At 37.0% G+C, this 18807-nt stretch overlaps 1 protein-coding gene across 4 annotated transcripts in view; it reads right to left on the bottom strand.

The window, feature by feature from the left end:
* The window catches only part of TAOK3 (TAO kinase 3), a 178209-nt gene that overhangs the window by 54836 nt on the left and 104566 nt on the right, over positions 1 to 18807 (bottom strand). For all 4 annotated transcript variants that reach the window (XM_042962001.1, XM_042961999.1, XM_042962000.1 and 1 more), the window contains 4 exons: positions 17290 to 17403; positions 15107 to 15198; positions 2397 to 2490; positions 1281 to 1362 (listed from right to left, as the gene is read on the bottom strand). In XM_042962001.1, the coding sequence (XP_042817935.1) occupies positions 1281 to 1362; positions 2397 to 2490; positions 15107 to 15198; positions 17290 to 17403 (382 nt within the window). The remainder of the gene's footprint in view (positions 1 to 1280; positions 1363 to 2396; positions 2491 to 15106; positions 15199 to 17289; positions 17404 to 18807) is intronic.

Here is an 18807-nt window from a genome sequence, read left to right on the forward strand (position 1 = left end):
TGAGGTGTTTCTCCCCCTTAGTTTTTTTTAGTATTTTTTATTTTTCTTCGCCCCCTTAATTTTAATACGGCCCAAATTATCCTTTTTTTCCCCTTTATGGTAGGGCTTTCTAGGTCCCATTTTTTTTTTTTTTTTAATCTTCACCTACTTCAAAGTAATAAAGATGTTACTTTATTTTGGGTTATCTGGTGTTTTGTTCTGGTTGTCATTTTTCCCTGAAGACATGCGGAGCTGTTGCTGAGACACACAGAGTAGAGCACATGTCTAGAACGCATGATGGCTCTCCACCAAAGGGAATGGGAGTCCTTTGTCCTATTGTTTCTGCCACTGTGTTCCTGTGGGCTGCTATTTACAAGATGAAAACACTTAATTTTCCATGGCAAAATTAGCTGCCTTCAGATCTACCTCTTCAGAAACACTTACAGCCAGAGAAAACAATACGATAATGTTTACAGAGTTGTAAGAAGAAACAAACATAAACCAAGAGTTTGTGACCTACACAAGGTGCTCTTCAATTCTAAAGCCAGCTGACAGTTTTAAGCTTTCAAATTTAGGCAATGTAATCTTTCTGAGTTTTCCTTAAAACCAACCAGCCAACAAAAGAGTTGAAAAATATACGTCCAGAAAGAGGTTAAATAAATCTGGCCCAGTCTGTGCCAAATAAAAGATCTTTATATTGTAAAAGTCTCCACATACTTCACCGATATTGAGGGAACCTACATATAAAGCTTATAATAAAATGTTACATGAAGAGATGCTCAAAACCACGATGCTTAAATCAAATGAATAAAGTTAACATGATACTCTTGTCACCAACATGTATGATGTAAGGCGATATAAATGTATGCTTTGTATATTTATTGTGTATCTTCACTGCCTGATGATTTGTCAACAACCTAACTGAAAATCCCAGGGTTGGCATGTGGACCATTGGCAGACTGTCCTGAGAGCACCGTATTAAAGTGCATGCAGATATTAGTCACAGGAACATCCAAGTGATGACCAGAGCAAAGAGAAATACTCTTTGTCATAAGGCAAAAAGAGGGAGGGGGAAGCAGAGAGGATGGAAAAGATTGGGAAAAGACTACCCAGGGGAATGTACAGCACATCCATTGTGATAATCTTGCCGTTTCTATGCCTTGCTGTTATCTCTGGATAAATGACAAGGCGGCATGTTCTAATCTAGTTTGTCATGATGAGGCGCCATAGGAATGATTTACCATATTCCACTACAACATGACTTCAAATCCCCCTTCTCAAATACAAATTTGAAAAATTACCCGTAATAGTTCCGCTGACGTTGGCCTTTCCTGAGGTATTTTCTGCAAGCAGTAATCAACAAATCTCCTAAAGGAGTCTGTCCTGCATGTGCAAATACATTGACAGAAAAGAAAATGAGGGTCTGTGGAATACATGGATTACTTAAAATAATTCTCACTCAAGGGAAAATTTTACATTTTAAGAGCTTTTTAATAAAATATATGGAATATTAGAAGTGGACCATTTTCAAATTTATAGTATCTAAAAATTCATATTTGGATAATGAATGTGGAGAATTTAAAGTTAGTCAACACTTAAACATATCTTAATATATAAGCAAGGTCAAAACATAATTTATATAAGAAAATGAAAAATACTATTATTTACACATATTATAGTTTTGTGCACATTTTTCTTTCCCAAGATAACAACTCTCCTAAATCTCAAGTCTATATTCTTCATGGCCAGTTGGCAACCTCTCCAACACCCACCACCTATAACCAGGTAGGAAAATTTGAAGCATAAGGGAAGAGAACTTCGGAATATGCCTTCTGGATGAAAAAACATTCTTGAGAATCCCATTTTGTCCAGTCTCTTTAAAACTGTCCTTCTTCTATAACTCTTGTGGCCCAAACAGTTATCAAAGTGTCATAATTTTCTATATGGAATGATACATCTTCTGATAGTGTATGGTCTGATAGTGATAGTGTATGTTCAACATATTTAAATAGACATATAATAAAAGAAATGACAAGTGGAAAAATAATGACATCAGAGAAGGTACTTTATCTCTGCTGAGAAGTGATAAGAGCTAAGATGATCAATACGAGACTGTCAGGATTTAAAAGACAAGACTTATTAGGAAGATAACAGGGTATGTTCCCTATAGAATTTCAGTTCCTACACGCAGTTTAAGAACACAGTACAAGTGACAGTGAGAAATAAATACATAAAAATGTGTGTGTGTGTGCGTGCATCACCACCAGTTCACGCCTGTAAAGCACCACTGCACTTCCTCTAACATACAATGAAGGAATGACATGGTTTCTAGGTCAGATGTTTAAAATGTAATGTAATGCGTGCCAAATACATATGGTGATTTCCTTAAGAGATTTAAAATGAGAGCAGAGTCTTACCATTCATTAGACTGTAGCGTTGGGGAGTCATTCTGGGCAATGTGGTATAAGGCACTCATGGCATTCATGTTGAAAAGGGGGGGCTTCCGTTCCGCTGAAAGAAAAGAAACGATAAAGTACTTCTTGAAAGAAATCAGGCAGATAGAGAAATAAGGATCTGTGGGCAAAGCTTTGCTGCTAAATCAACGGCTCGTTACTGTCATCATGCGACATAATCCACTTATTTGAATCTCTAAGGTCAGCCCAGGATAGTCCTTCAGAAGAAGCTGCTGGTCATCTTAATGTACACTGGCAAAGCTCCTAACAAGCCCATTTCAAAAAAGACAAAGAAAAATTTCTTTCTTTTTCACGTATCTTCAAAAGGCTGGTCTTGGCTTGTGTTTCTACAACAGGTATGAACATCTTCGTGTGTATGTATATTGGTTTAAAAATATGTATTTATTGGAAATGAAACCCATAAGGCACAGAAAAATAGAATGAGAAGCATTATTATAGAATGGAACATCTTAAGCATTACTAACATAGCATGTGAGATAAAATAATTCAATTCAATAAACACTGTTTGAAGGCTCATCCGGGCCAAATAAATGATACAGGTGGTGGTGGTGATGGGATACGGGAGGAAAGGGAAGATAAATAATAAGGAAGGTTTGGTTCACTCCCTTTTATTTTTATTTATCTATTTAAAAAATTTTAAGTTTACTTATTTATTTTGAGGGAGAGAGAGAGAGGACAAAAAAAAAAAAAAAAGAAAACACAAGCAGGGGAGGGTCACAAAGAAGCAGAGGCCAAATCCCAAGCAGGCTCCACACCATCAGCGCAGAGCCCGATGTGGGGCCCAAACCGACCAACCATGAGATCATGACCCCAGCCAAGGTCAAGAGTTCGACGCCTGACTGTGCCATCCAGGTGCCCCAAGATTCACCCCCTTTAAAGAGAAACTCAGTGCAATTAGGTATTTGTTAATAGATTTATTCCAACCCAGCCCATCATGGTCTCTTTTTGGGAATTTCTATAGCTCTGTTTTAGTATACTGCCTACTTGGCCTGTGCTCTCTTACTGCACTGACATAAACATACAAATCTTTTCTCTCAAGAAACAAAAAATCATTAGCTCTAAGAGGAAGATCTTATAACCCTAATACTCTTTAGCTTTTATTTATTCCTCAAACAACATGTAATAAAATGTTATTCACATATAAGGTGCTCAGTTTGTTGACCAAAGGAAAGAAACAAGGTTCTAGTTCTGAGCACTTAATTTTATATTAGTTACTAGTTATTATGCCCTAGAAGATAAGTCACAATCTCATTCTACTGTGCTTATCCTAATGGATTCCTTACACAGTCCCCCCCTTGTAATTCATAATCTAATTCTCAGGTTTTATCAGAGTAACTTGGTTTTTAAGCAAAGATTCTTCTATTAACCTCTTTTAAAATGGAAAACAGGGCTTATTCTTTGCAATTCCTTTTTTTAAATTTTTTTTTAACATTTATTTATTTTTGAGACAGAAAGAGAGCATGGACAGGGGAGGGTCAGAGAAAGATGGAGACACAGAATCTGAAACAGGCTCCAGGCTCTGAGCCGTCAGCACAGAACCCGACGCGGGGCTCGAACCCACGGACCGCGAGATCATGACCTGAGCTGAAGTCGGACACTTATCCGACTGAGCCACCCAGGCGCCCCTATTCTTTGCAATTCTAAGAAACAAGAACTTAGGGCAGAAGTAATATGAAAGACATTTTCACTCACAGAAGGATGAACTTGTAAAAAGCCAGGGTGAGAAAACAAAAGAAAGCAACCCCTCCCCCCCAAATTTGGAAAGAACAATGTTAAGAGCAGTAAACTTTAGGGGTCGCCTAGGTGGCTCAGTGGGTTAAGCGTAGGACTTAGGACTTCGGCTCAGGTCATGATCTTGCTTTATGTGAGTTTGAGCCTTGCATTGCGTTCTGTGCTGACAGCTCAGAGCCTGGAACCTGCTTCGGATTCTGTGTCTCCCTCTCTCTCTCTGCCCCTCCCCTGCTCACGTTCTGCCTCTTTCTTTCTCTCAGAAATAAACAAACATTAAAGGCCAGGTGTGTTAAGACTGGACTTGTCCTACAAATGCATTCGTCTCAATTTGGCTATCTCTGGCTATCTCTCTTTAGATTCTGTCTCCTCTCTTTCTGCCCCTCCCCCACTTGCTCGACTGCTCTCTCTCTCAAAAATAAACGTTAAAAAAAAAAAAAGAGTAGTGAACTTTAAGCCATTGACAGTATTCCCACAGAAGACAACTATGGTTATTCATTCATGATACTTTGGAGGGGCCTCTTACAGTCTTGACTAAATGTTCTCTGATACCTTTAAAATGTGACAGTCTACTATTCTACAAATATTTTTTCTTAACCTCTCAACAGGATACTATACACTCATGAAATAGATACTAGTATTACAGGGGCTTGAACTGATAATAAGTAGAAATTTGAAAGTTATAGTGTGGAGGCGCCTAGGTGGCTCAGTGGGTGAAGCGTCCAGCTTCAGCTCAGGTCATGATCTCATAGTTTGTGGATTCCAGCCCTGTGTTGGGCTCTGTGCTGACAGCTCAGAGGCTGCAGCCTGTTTCCGATTCTGCTTCTCCCTCACTCTCTGCCCCTCCCCCGCTCATGGTTTGTCTCTCTCTCTCTCTCTCAAAAATAAACAAACATTAAAAAAAAAAAGTTGTCGTGTGGACAAATGGATTTGTATCTGTTTCAAATGTACAAGGGTTCAGGTTTAGATTCAGGTTTATTTTTTTTATTTTTCAGCAGGGACACGCTGGAAAGCTTGGCCTTCTGCCAACTTCAAGTATTTAAAGTCAGGTGGAACTAGGAACTCATCGTGTAACCATCAATGATTTCCCATCATTCTTAGGACAAAGTCCGGATCCTTAAACCATAGCCAGTTTACCTTTATCAACATGACCGTAGATGAGGTGCCTAAGTGGCTCAGTCGGTGAAGCATCTGACTTCAGCTCAGGTCATGATCTCACAGTTTGTGAGTTCAAGCCCCATGTCAGGCTCTGTACTGACAGCTTGGAGCCTGGAGCCTGCCTTGGATTCTTTCTCTCTCTCTCTCTCTCTCTCTCTGCCCCTCCCGTTTGTTCTCTGTCTCTCTCAAAAATAAACAAACATTAAAAAAATTAAACAAACATTAAAAAAATTAAACAAACATGACCCTGGCGACCTCTAGCATTTCATTCTGAGAAGTAATGCCTCCACCCTCTTCTTTTGCTTCACTGAGAGAACCAATTTTAGAACCTTTCACACATACTGCCTCCTCTGTCTGGACTCCCCTCTCACTTTCATTCCCTCAACTTTATCTGGTTAATTGTTGCCAACCTTTCAGACTTCACCTTAAATATAACTGCATTTTGCATTCATTTCATAAATATTTATTCAGGGGTTATTATATGCTTGTAAGCACTTCCTCAGGGAAGCCTTCTCTGACTTCTCAGACTATTAGATTCTGTTACTGCAAATTATGTTTTTCCTTTCTCCTATGGACCACAACCATAATTATTTGTGTAATTCTTTACGTAATGTGGGTCCTTTCTGCTAAGCTTCATGAGGACAAGGACAATGTCTACTATATTCATCTTCGCATTCCCACTGCTAAGCATAGCACCTGGTATCTATTTTTGGTGGTTCAAAAATACCCATAGAATAAATAAATGAAGGTAAGGCAAATTAAAGCAAGGAAGAAACTTTGTCAGCAAATAATCTTGGGCAGCAAGAAGTCACAAAAATGACTGAGGAGCGACTAAGTCTTGGGGCTTCCATCAGATGCTATGTGATGGCTTCATTCACTGCCAGAAGGATAGGAACCTTCTCACTAAATGGCAAAAGATATAAAATTCAAGCTGCTAAGAAGAACACTGAATTGCACAGGAGAAACAGCCAGGAAGGGGGACTAAAGAAAGAACAGGAATTTGGAAAGAGGATGAAGGAACAAAAAACAACAACAAAACCCAATTCAACAGTGACAAGAAAGGCAGTAGCTTGGAAATGAAGAGGGAATGGTGAGGCCATAAGTAGTCAGCACTCCACTGTGAACAACACAAGACAACAGCCAGCCACACAATGGTAGAATAGCTTTAGTAGTTAGAAGCACATGACCACAGGTACTCTAAACACACAACATAGTTCTATGGTCTGAGAAGCATTTGCTAAATACTAGTTTCAAATGGCCTCAGCTATGCTCAAGTCCTTTGCTAGATGTGCTACATAAATCCTCTGGGCCTTGGTGACAGGATTCATTGCTAAGCCAGCATACTATAGAGCAAGGGTTGGGAAACTATGGCCTGCGGGCCAGATTCACCTAGAAGACTGTTTACGTAGTTTTATTGAACTACACCCACGTTCATTTATAAACATATTGTCTATGGCTGTTACTATGCTCAACAGCAGAGTTGAGTTGTTATGACAGGGAATGTATGGTCTGCAAAGCCTAAAACACTTATTATCTGGTCCTCTACAGAAAGTTTGTCAACCCCTTACTATAGAATATAATAGTCTGTATACGATCTTCCACATAAGCAGCAAAATAGGAATTAGGAGTGCTTTTGAAGCCACCTTGTGATATGTAATTCATATCTTCTCAAAAGAAGGGAGGAGGGTGGAATCCTAAAAAAGGTGTATTAACTAAAAGAAAAAAATAATGATTTCTATTTAAAGACAATGGTCAAGTTTTTGTGGCAACAGGTTTCTTACAAACCAATGTGCCTGAAAAACATAATAATTAGTGATAACAATAGTTACTACCACTTACTGAACCCCTACTACATGTCAGGCACTCATTGCTGTCGGTCGTAATTCTCACGATAGCTCGGCAAGGTAAGCGTGATCATTCCAAGCATTATTTTCCAACTAAATACACTGAGGTTCAGCTAGTCTGAATAATGAAACTAAGTCACATAGTAAGTGGCTAAATTGGGATTTCAACCCACCTTGTAAGAATCCAAGAAATGTGTTATTTTCACTAGGTCTCAGTGTCTTTTTGACAACCTGGTGCATTTTATGATAGATTGTACTGGGATTAAAAAAAAAAAAAAAGGTGGGAGGGGTCCTGGCTGGCTTGGTCAGAGGAGTCTGTGGCTCTCAATCTCAAAGTTGTGAGTTCAAGCCCAACACTGGGTGTGAAGATTACTTAAAAATGGATAAACTTAACTAAATAAATAAACTTTAAAATGAAAAAAAAAAAAAAGCAGCAGCAACAGCTTCAGAAGAGTAAATATGCCTGCCTTCCCCTAACAGCCATCACAACATTCATTTATTAACAGATAAACAATGAGTGGCTAACATGGAAGAAGAAAAGTCCAGGCAAAAAACCTACATAAAGGCATGTTTTGGGGTTTTGTTTTGTTTTGTTTTCCTGGAGAATTCATTTCTGAGCACAATAAATGCCCTGACGAGGCTAATGGACCATTTGCCAGCTTCTATCATAACCTCTATAGGTAAACTAAGTTAAGCATCTGTAGGTTAAACAAATGAACATCATATTAACCTCTCTTGAAATAATCTTGAAAAATAAAATTTTTGCTGACTGGCCAATTTCAGTGTCCAAGGTTTTCAGAAGATTCTTGCATGTAACTAGTTCTCTCAGTGGAAAATTAATTTAGCAAAAGATAATTTATAGAATAGGCTTCACCACTATGGAACTGTAGAGCTTGATCCAGGAAAAAGGGACAGTGCCGGTAACATTATCATCTTCCTCCTTTGTGATGTTACCCTAGCAATTTAAATTACAAATTAGGGAGCTTTTAAAAAAAATGCAGTATTATAGAAGTAATGTCATAAGGAAAGGGTACAACATTATCCACAAGTTTCAAGGTAATTTCAATATTAAAAGTACAATTTAAAGTATTGCAAACATACAGAAAACTTGGAAAAATCATTAACTTCCAGTTTTATATGCAGCAGTTTGGTCTTTTTTTTTTTTCATGTAAAAAAATACTCTTCTTTTATATATGCATTAACAAGATTAATGCTAAGGAGATATATAGCAAAGCTGTCAAAAAGGTACTTGAATGGTCTATTGCACTAGCAATATAATACATTTTGAATAATTGTTGATAAGTTAAATGTCCTTGGTAACAATTTTACTTAATGAATATTAACTGAGCAGGTACTACCATTTTTCTCTGAATCTAAGATGCTACTGACTATAAAATATACACTGTTTTATGTATAACTTGGGGGAAAATGCTGCCAATTATAATTATAAAATGCGATTGCCTGTAAAATAACCACCAGTTTCAAAGAGATGTTAAAATGTCAATTAAAATCTTGGATGAAATATGACATATATTATGATTGCGTTGATAATGGCCAACATTTATTGAGTACAGTATATAGAGATTATAATAAGAAGAACTTTAAATTCAGATTTTCATTTAATCCAGACAATTCTAGTAAGGTAGGAGATCTTATTACACAAATTTCATAGAGAGTTCAAACAATTTGACCAAAGTCACGCAACTAAGAAATGGCAGAGCTAGAATTAGAACTCAAGTTTGTCTGACCAAAGTCTATGCTTGTAAGTGTAGTTCATTTTATAAAAGGCAATCAGAGTTAGGCTGATACAGAGACAGTGTTTTCATACATACTTTAATTCATTTTTATATAAAAATAAAATCAAAAATTAAGCACAAACCAGGGCCTCTCTCAAGAGAGGAAGTACTAGAAGCATCTCCTGGGATGACTCTTTGTTTCACCCGGTGTGAACTTGTGTTTGAAACTTCAGCCATTACTACATCTACATAGTACAAAAACTGATGTAATGGTGATCTTGAATTATCATAAAAGGGTATATTCTGTTTGCTTTATTTAAGAAGGCTGGAAAGGGTAGAATCTATACCACATTTAGAAAGGTTATGGTAAGAAAAAAAATTGTAAAAACAATGGGTGGACGCTAATAAGCTGTGAAATTCAACTTGGGTAGTACATCCTCTTAAATTTTCATAACTGAGGAGATGCTGCTACGGTTTCAGTGTTTTAAGTATAATTTTGGTTCACTTTGGAATATAAATGACAAGCAAAGGAATAATCCTACGTACGAATGCCATTAGCTGTTATTGAGCATTTGCTATGTGCCAGGCATTATGCTAAACACTTTACATGTGTTATTTTACTGAAGTCCAGCAACATCTATTGATAAATATTGTTATTTTCACTTACATGAGAAACTGAGGCTCAAGGAAGTTAAGAAAGCTGTTCAGGCTCTCACGCTCAGGATGAACATGTTATGCAACTCCAAAAGGTGTCACTCACATCCTAGACTATGTGAATGCCCGCTGGTGTTATGTGTAGCCACATGGGGTGGTCCTGCCCACTAAGTGTTGGTGAAGCCAAAATTCAAATCCAGGGTGTCTAATTTTGAAATTTACTCTATACTGCTAACTCCATGCTAGGCAGAGGGTAGGGTTGTTGTTGTTGTTTAATCAAAGGAATTTAATTTCTTGTTTGTAAGAAGTTAAATTCTTTAATATTTCAAATATGTAAAAACATGCAGATTATGACACCTACCACTTAGATTTATCAGTATTTTGCCATATTTGTTTTTTTCTTCCAAATAAAGTAAGAAAGTAGATATATCTTTATTCTCCCTCCTCCTACCAGAGAATTTTCTATTCTGAAGTTACATTTTACATCTATGTTCTTATGTTTTATTAGTATATGTATACTAACACACACTCATAAACAATATAAAGTGTTTACAAAACTTTCATAATTGGCATCATACTGTACCTATACTTCTGCAACTTTGTTAAATATTCAATGTTATGATTTTGAGATTTATCTATGATGATACATGTAGATCCAGTTCATCCTTAACTGTGATAGAGCATTCCATAATTAATTTATCCATTCCTCACTGGGTAAGAATTCAGGTTGTGTCAACATTTTCTAGCTTCTACACCAGCTTGCATTATCGTACACATTTCCAGTGCACGTGCGTAAATATTTATTTAAGGAATATGCTTAGAAGTGAAATGTTGGGTCACTGAGACTGCCCCTCATCAACTTTACTAGATGTTGCCAATTTATACTCCAAAGTCATTATACCAATTTACATTTCTACCAATAGTGTGTGCGTTGCTGTTTCCTTAGCAGTTTCCCCAAATTTATTATCCTCAGACTCAAGAATTTTGCCAGTCTGATAAATGTGAAAGGGTTTTAACTTGCATCTCCCTTATTACTAGTGAGTCTCAGTACCTTTGAAGGTTTGATGTCCATTTAGATTTCCTTTTCAATGAACTGGCTGATTATGTTCTTTGCCCATTTTTCTACTGGCTGTTTGTCCTTATATTTATTAATTTATTTTATGTTTATTAATTTTTTTTTTTTTTTTTTTTTTTTCAACGTTTTTTATTTATTTTTGGGACAGAGAGAGACAGAGCATGAACGGGGGAGGGGCAGAGAGAGAGGGAAACACAGAATTGGAAACAGGCTCCAGGCTCCGAGCCATCAGCCCAGAGCCTGACGCGGGGCTCGAACTCACGGACCGTGAGATCGTGACCTGGCTGAAGTCGGACGCTTAACCGACTGCGCCACCCAGGCGCCCCTATGTTTATTAATTTTTGAGAGAGAGAGGGAGGGGGAGAGAGACACAAGAGGATCTGAAATGGGCTCTCAGCTGACAGCAGAGAGCCTGATGCAGGGCTTGAACTCACAAACTGTGAGGTCATAACCTGAGCTGAAGTAAGATGCTTCACTGACTGAGCCACCCAGGTGCCCCTCTTTTTATTTTTGATAAAGAAATGTGATAAAGAAATTATAAGAGGTCTTTATATGTTCTGGACCAATACTCTGTTGGTTAGATATGTTTTAACTACTTTCTATTAGCCTCTGGCTTGTCTTTTCATTTTTGTACCTTACATAGCTTTGTATTTCAAAGTACTAAAAGTTATCATATTTGTCACTGTTTTCAAAATACTTTTAGAAAAATTATTCCCACACCCATAAAGGTGTATACTCCTATAGTAACAACAGTAACAATAATTACATTTATATAGTGCTTATTTAAATTTTTTTTTTTTACATTTATTTATTTTTGAGAGACAGAGACAGAGCATGAGCAGGGGAGGGGCAGAGGGAGAGGGAGACACAGAATCAGAAGCAGGCTCCAGGCTCTGAGCTGTGAGCACAGAACCCGATGCGGGGCTCGAACCCACGAACCGTGAGATCATGACCTGAGCCGAAGTCGGACGCCCAACCGACTGAGCCAGCCAGGCGCCCCTAGATAGTGCTTATTATATGACATGCCATGTTTTAAGTATTTCACGTATCTATACTTTTTGAGTATAGTTGACATACTAATTTATATAATTAGGTTTTATTGTCTGTTCTATTGGATATTAGTCTCTCCCTACATTGACACTGTATTGATTTAATTATGATGGTATGGATTTTGGCACAGTGATTTTTCTGTCCAAATTCTACTTCTTCAAAATTGTCTAGGCTAGTTTTGGCCCTATGACTTTTAGGACTACTTTGTCAAGTTCTACATACTATTGTTGGAAGTGCATCAGGTGTCCCATTTAAAGTATGCATATATTTCTGAGTCCCCCGCCCCCATCATTGTGAATAAATTAGGTTAATTTCCCTTTCAGTGGAAGAGAGAATAACACAATATTAGAATGTAAAGAAGAAATATATTTCCTCAATATTCTTTAACAGAGGACCAGTCAAATTGATTATGGTATATCCTTAATAGTGGAGTAAGATGATACAGTGAAAAATGAAAAACAGGTTTAAGTTACTAACATAAAACAGATCTCCAAGATGTCGTTAAGTGAAAAATCAAAGTACCACTCATATGTTAATTTGGGTGGGAAAAGGAATATAATAGATGTATATCTATATTTGTTTGTACATTTGTAAAGAAACTCTGGAAAGATATACAAGAAATTAGTAACGGTGTCCCGTGTGTACTGGCAGAGGTGGGAAAGGAAATGGGGAAATAGGGCCAGAGGTTGAAGAAGTTCTTTCACTTCATGTCTTTATATATTTTTTGATTTACAAACCATGTGAATATTACGTATTTTTTCAAAATTAAGTACATATTCTCTCTTCCATGATTCAGTTTTTAAAAAAAATTAATATTTCCTTAAGGTAAAAAAAAGAGACAAGTCATGTATATTTATCATATGTTTCTTTGTTCAAGGAAGGGGTCAATGAAGCAGTTGGGACACGGAATACCAAGTATCTCAAGTTGTCTTCACAAGCCAAACATTTTAGGAAAAATAAAACTATAGTCTGAGAATCAAACTGGAACTCAGAAATTCTTACAGGATCAATTTGGATACCAGAATGGAGGAAAATAACCAAAACCAAAAACCAAACCAAAACAAAACTCGATGAAGAAATTTTTAAAAACAAATGTTAAAAAAGTAAAGGTATTTATATAAATTTTAAATTAAAAAAATCTAGATAAAGTCAGTCTTGTGCTGGAGCCAGCTCTCACTGGGCTCCCGAAGGTCAAATGGGCATACCTTTCTCCAACTCCACAGTAACCCAATCTCCCCCTCCCCCACCACCTGAGAACCACTGGTTAAATTTGCCAGTATAGGACAGCACCATGCAGAAGAATGAAACTAGACCACTTTCTTGCACCATTCACAAAAATTAACTCAAAATGGATAAAGGACTTGAATGTGAGACAGGAAACCATCAAAACCCTAGAGGAGAAAGCAGGAAGAGACTTCTCTGACCTCAGCCACAGCAATTTCTTACTTGACACATCCCCAAAGGCAAGGGAATTAAAAGCAAAAATGAATTATTGGGACCTCATGAAGATAAAAAACTTTTGCACAGCAAAGGAAACAATCAACAAAACTAAAAGGCAACCAACGGAATGGGAAAAGATATTTGCAAATGATATATCAGACAAAGGGCTAGTATCCAAAATCTATAAAGAGCTCACCCAACTCCACACCCAAAAAACAAATAATCCAGTGAAGAAATGGGCGGAAAACATGAATAGACACTTCTCTAAAGAAGACATCCGGATGGCCAACAGGCACATGAAAAGATGCTCAATGTCGCTCATCAGGGAAATACAAATTAAAACCACACTCAGATATCACCTCACGCCAGTCCGAGTGGCCAAAATGAACAAATCAGGATACTACAGATGCTGGAGAGGATGTGGAGAAACGGGAACCCTCTTGCACTGTTGGTGGGAATGCAAACTGGTGCAGCCACTCTGGAAAACAGTGTGGAGGTTCCTCAAAAAATTAAAAATAGACCTACCCTATGACCCAGCAGTAGCACTGCTAGGAATTTACCCAAGGGATACAGGAGTACTGATGCATAGGGGCACTTGTACCCCAATGTTTATAGCAGCACTCTCAACAATAGCCAAATTGTGGAAAAAGCCTAAATGTCCATCAACTGATGAATGGATAACGAAACTGTGGTTTATATACACAATGGAGTACTACGTGGCAATGAGAAAGAATGAAATATGGCCCTTTGTAGCAACGTGGATGGAACTGGAGAGTGTGATGCTAAGTGAAATAAGCCATACAGAGAAAGACAGATACGGTATGTTTTCACTCTTATGTGGATCCTGAGAAACGTAACAGAAACCCATGGGGGAGGGGAAGGAAAAAAAAAGAAAAAAAAGAGGTTAGAGTGGGAGAGAGAGCCAAAGCATAAGAGACTCTTAAAAACTGAGAACAAACTGAGGGTTGATGGGGGATGGGAGGGAGGGAAGGGTAGGTGATGGGCATTGAAGAGGGCATCTTTTGGGATGAGCACTGGGTGTTGTATGGAAACTAATGTCACAACAAATTTCATACAATAAAAAAAATAAAAAAAAATAAATAAATTTGCCAGTATACCTTTGGATAAGGGTGACTTTAAGATACACTAAAGTTCAAAATACACAATCAGAAAAATAAGAATCTGTGGCATGTTAGACAAGTTTAGATAAATGGATAAATGCAACAATGTTTGGGGAACGACTTTAAAGCCGAGGGCATCTGAGTTTCTAACTTCTATCTAACATGAAGTCTCTGAGGTTGCTCTTTAAATGGGTCAAATATAGATTTTATAGTCAGATCTTTGATAAGCCTGCTATTACTTTTTCAGATTTCCTCTTTACAAGTTGGACTGTAAATTACTACTGGGAAGGAGGACATAAATTATCATTCATGATATGGAGAATGGATATTTTTCAAATATTAACACTTATTACTATTGTATATTCCCACATTTGTTACTTGCTATGTATGCTCAAACTCTTTTATTTATTTGTTTATTTATTTATGTATTTATTTTTTAATTAAATTTTTTTGAGGTTTATCTTTGAAAGAGAGACAGAGCATGAGTGCGAGAGGGGCAGAAAGAGAGGGAGACACAGAATTCAAAGCAGGCTCCAAGCTCTGAGCTGTCAGCACAGAGCCAGGACTCGAATTCATGAACCGCAAGATCATGACCTGAACCAAAGTTGGTTAACCAACTGAGCCACCCAGGCATCCCTCAAACTCTTTTAAGTTAGTAATAAAATGTAGCAGAGAGAAAGCAATCTTCTGATGTTATACAAAAGCATAGGAAAAAATATAACAATTCACAGTGCCTGGCCCACATATAACAGTAGCCTATTAAATTATACATAGATGGATGAATGAATTCATAATCATAATCAGGAGTGTTTCTCAAAAGTATAATACAAACAACTCTTTTACTCACCCAATTCAATACAGGTGATTCCAAGTGACCAAATATCAACTTTCCCATCATACTGTCCTTCGTCCATAGCTAAGATCACCTCTGGAGCCATCCTGCCAATTGCAATGTGCAAAATTCATATTGAAAATTAAAAACAAAATTCGTCTAATAAAGTGAAACAGCTGTTTGAGCATATTCTAAAGTTTTATCTGATAAGGATATTATTTCCTTACACAAATCATTGGGAAAAATGCTGTTCAAAATATAGCCAATATCCTCAATGATTTACATGAAACAACACATTATTTTTAAAAAATCCTGGTTCCACCATTAACTATCATTTTATCTCAGCAAAATTACATAACCTTCCTGTATATCACTTTTTCCATCTGTAATGTGGAGAGAATTCTAGTAGCTACCTCAGAAAGATTTGTAAAGGATTAATATGTATGAAACACTGAAAGAAATAATTATAGACAACAGGAAAAATACTTATGGAGCTATTTAAAACAATATAACAATATAATCAGCTATTTCAAAGATACTACAATGTAGAAAATAAACAAACAGGCTATGGTAATGGATACTGTTTGTCCATAATGGATTTTCATAGGAGGGGAGGGGCCTTATCAGTTTAATATGCTTTGTTTTCTGTTAGTGTAAGTGGCTGCTTAGTAAATGCTACTTGATGATCATTGACAGAAAAAAAATTCAAATAGTAGCTAACTTTTTTTAGTAGGTAAGTAATTATCCAGGGATATAAGTCATTCTCCAAGGTACAATGAAATTCCAATGTATCTGTGTAAGGAAGAAAAGGAATCTTGAATAGATGGGGGTGAAATTTTAAGTCAGAATGACAAGTTAGGTAAAGTTTCAGGAAACTTAACAAAGTTCTTTAGAGATGTTGGATAGAAATGGGCAGAAGACATGTCTTCTTTCCAAAGACCTTTCTTTGGCTAATAGATGGCTAACAGACACCATGAAAAGATGCTCAACATCGCTCATCATCAACATCATTCATCATCAGATCAAACCTACAATGAGATACCACCTCACATCTGTCAGAATGGCTAACGTTAACACCTCAGGAAATAACAGATGTTGGTGAGGATGCAGAGAAAGGGGAACACTTTGGCACTGTTGGTGGGAATGCAAACTGGTGCAGCCACTCTGCAACACAGTATGGAGGCTCCTCAAAAAACTAAAAATAGAACTACCCTATGACCCAGCAACCGCACTATTAGGTATTTATCCAAAGGATACAAAAATGCTGATTCAAAGGGGTACATGCACCCCAGTGTTTATACCAGCACTATCAACGGCCAAATTATGGAAAGAGCCCAAATGTCCATGAATGGATAAAGAAGATATGGTGTATATATATATATATATACAATGGAATATTACTTGGGGATTAAAAAGAATGAAATCTTGCCATCTGCAGCAACATGGATGGAACTACAGGGTATTAGGCCAAGCGAAATAAGTCAGTCAGGGAAAGACAAATATCACATGACTTCACTCATGTGGAATTTAAGAAACAAAACAGATCAACATCGGGGAAGAGAAGGAAAAATAAGATAAAAGAGAGAGAGAGACAAATCATAACAGATTCTTAAATACAGAGAACAAACTGAGGGTTGCTGGAGGGGAGGAGAGTGGGGGGATGGGCTAAATATGATGGGCATTAAGGAGGGCACTTGCTGGGATGAATCACTGGGTTCTACTCCTGAAACCGATACTACACCATATGTTAGCTAACTTGAATTTAAATAAATTAATTCAAAACAAAACAAAAACAAGAACCTGGATTTCTTTCATTAGAAAGTAATATTTCTACTTATCGGCTAGTTAGAGGTTAAAGAGAATACCTTGTCCTTGTCTAGACATTCTGCCTCAAGAGAAAAGTTCAAAAGAAACTTAAATGAAATCTAAAACCTGAGCTTGGTCAATGAGTTGATAATCCTGCTCGGTTTACACCCAGTGACATCAACCTTATTTGAACAAGTTAAAGTCACTGGAAATTTTATACTAAGAGTGTTTCTTTTTTTTGCTAGTGAGTTTTCTATCCTTCTTTAATGAAATCTCATTCGGGGCACATGGTGAGACATTGTCAAAAAACCAAACCAAAACAAACCAGTGCTATGAGTCCATCTTGTTCATGTATGCACGTTTTAAAATTCTAGTTTTAAAATTCTACATACCAGTAAGGTGTGCCCACAAAGGAGTTGGCAGGAGAGGCCATTGAGGCAGATCCAAAATCAGCTAGTTTCACCTGACCTGGCTCTGTTAGAAGAATATTTCCAGCTTTAATATCCCTATAGGAAAAAATGAGAGGGTTAGAAAATTACTTTTCAACTCTGATTATGGAATACATCAGAGCATGCAATTAATAAGACAAAAAGTTTATTTAAAAAAAGCTTGCTCAGATTGCCAGAAGGGGATTTAGTAATTATTGCATGTTATAAGGGGGCCCAGATTCCTGGGTATACTTACAGGTAGGTCATAGTAATTACTAAAAGGTAGAGCTTTCTTTAGAGGGAGGGAATGCGAAGAGAAAAGGCAGACGTGGCAGACAAGGAAATCCATTCAATTACTACACTCAAAAAAGCATATTCTCAGATGCTGATCCAGTGGTCAACGGTATTCCTTATGCTGGGAAAATTGGCACCATTTGTAACTGCTTTTTTTTTTTTTTTTTTTTTCCAAATTACATAAGGTTTTTAGAGTCTAAACAAACCTTCAATAACTCTTTAATCTACCTACCAATAAACCTCAACTACACACATACCTTTTCTTTCTTGCCTGTGACCCTTTCTCTCTGCCTTAATTGTAACTGCAACTCTAAGGCATTTGAGGGTACATGTTATATAGAAGGTGTTATTTTAAAAATAACACTGTACAGTAAAAAGAAGACCCTGAAAGATCAAAACAAACAAGGATTAGGGATTAGGAAATTGCATTTCTATTGTATTATGACAAAGAATCGCAAGTGGTTATTACTAAATCTATTAGATATTTTACGCAGCAAAAAGCTTTTGAAATATGATTTAAAAAATTCATTGTTTAGGATGATAATTTAGAATGAAAACATGTGGATGTACTCTCTATTCTCTTCAAAAAAAAAAGCATGAGGTGTAATGACTATTAGGAACCAAGAGTTATAAATCAATGGGCCGTGGAAAGACAAAGCAGAGAGAATGAGGAAAACTTATGTCAAGGTGAAAATGATAAGGTTCAAATGTTTGAAAACAATGTCTCCAAAAATCTTCTCTTGAAAATTCAGTTTCTTTACTCACGATGACATTAGACGTTGGCAGAGAAAACTAAAAAAACATTATTTCTCTAACAGCAGAAAAATATCTTTTCTCTATTACTTTCAGTTAGAACACTGACTTGTCTTTTAAAGTTTACTTATTTTTGAGAGAGAGAGACAGAGCATGAGGGGAGGGGCAGAGAGAGAGGGAGACACAGAATCTGAAGCAGGCTCCAGGCTCTACGCTGTCAGCGCAGAGCCTGACACAGGGCTCGAACTCAAGAACTATAAGATCATGACCTGAGCCGACGTTGGAGGCTCTTAACCGACTGGACCACACAGGTGCTCCTGACTTGTCTTTAAATCAAAATAATAAAAAAATCTGAGACATGGTATTTAAACAGGAAGCATATTTTAAAGGGCTTTTTTGTTTTTTCAACTTCTTTTATATATTAAAGAAGATAAA

The sequence above is a fragment of the Panthera tigris genome, chromosome D3, assembly GCF_018350195.1.
Source record: "Panthera tigris isolate Pti1 chromosome D3, P.tigris_Pti1_mat1.1, whole genome shotgun sequence".
Taxonomy (NCBI): Eukaryota; Metazoa; Chordata; class Mammalia; order Carnivora; family Felidae; genus Panthera; species Panthera tigris.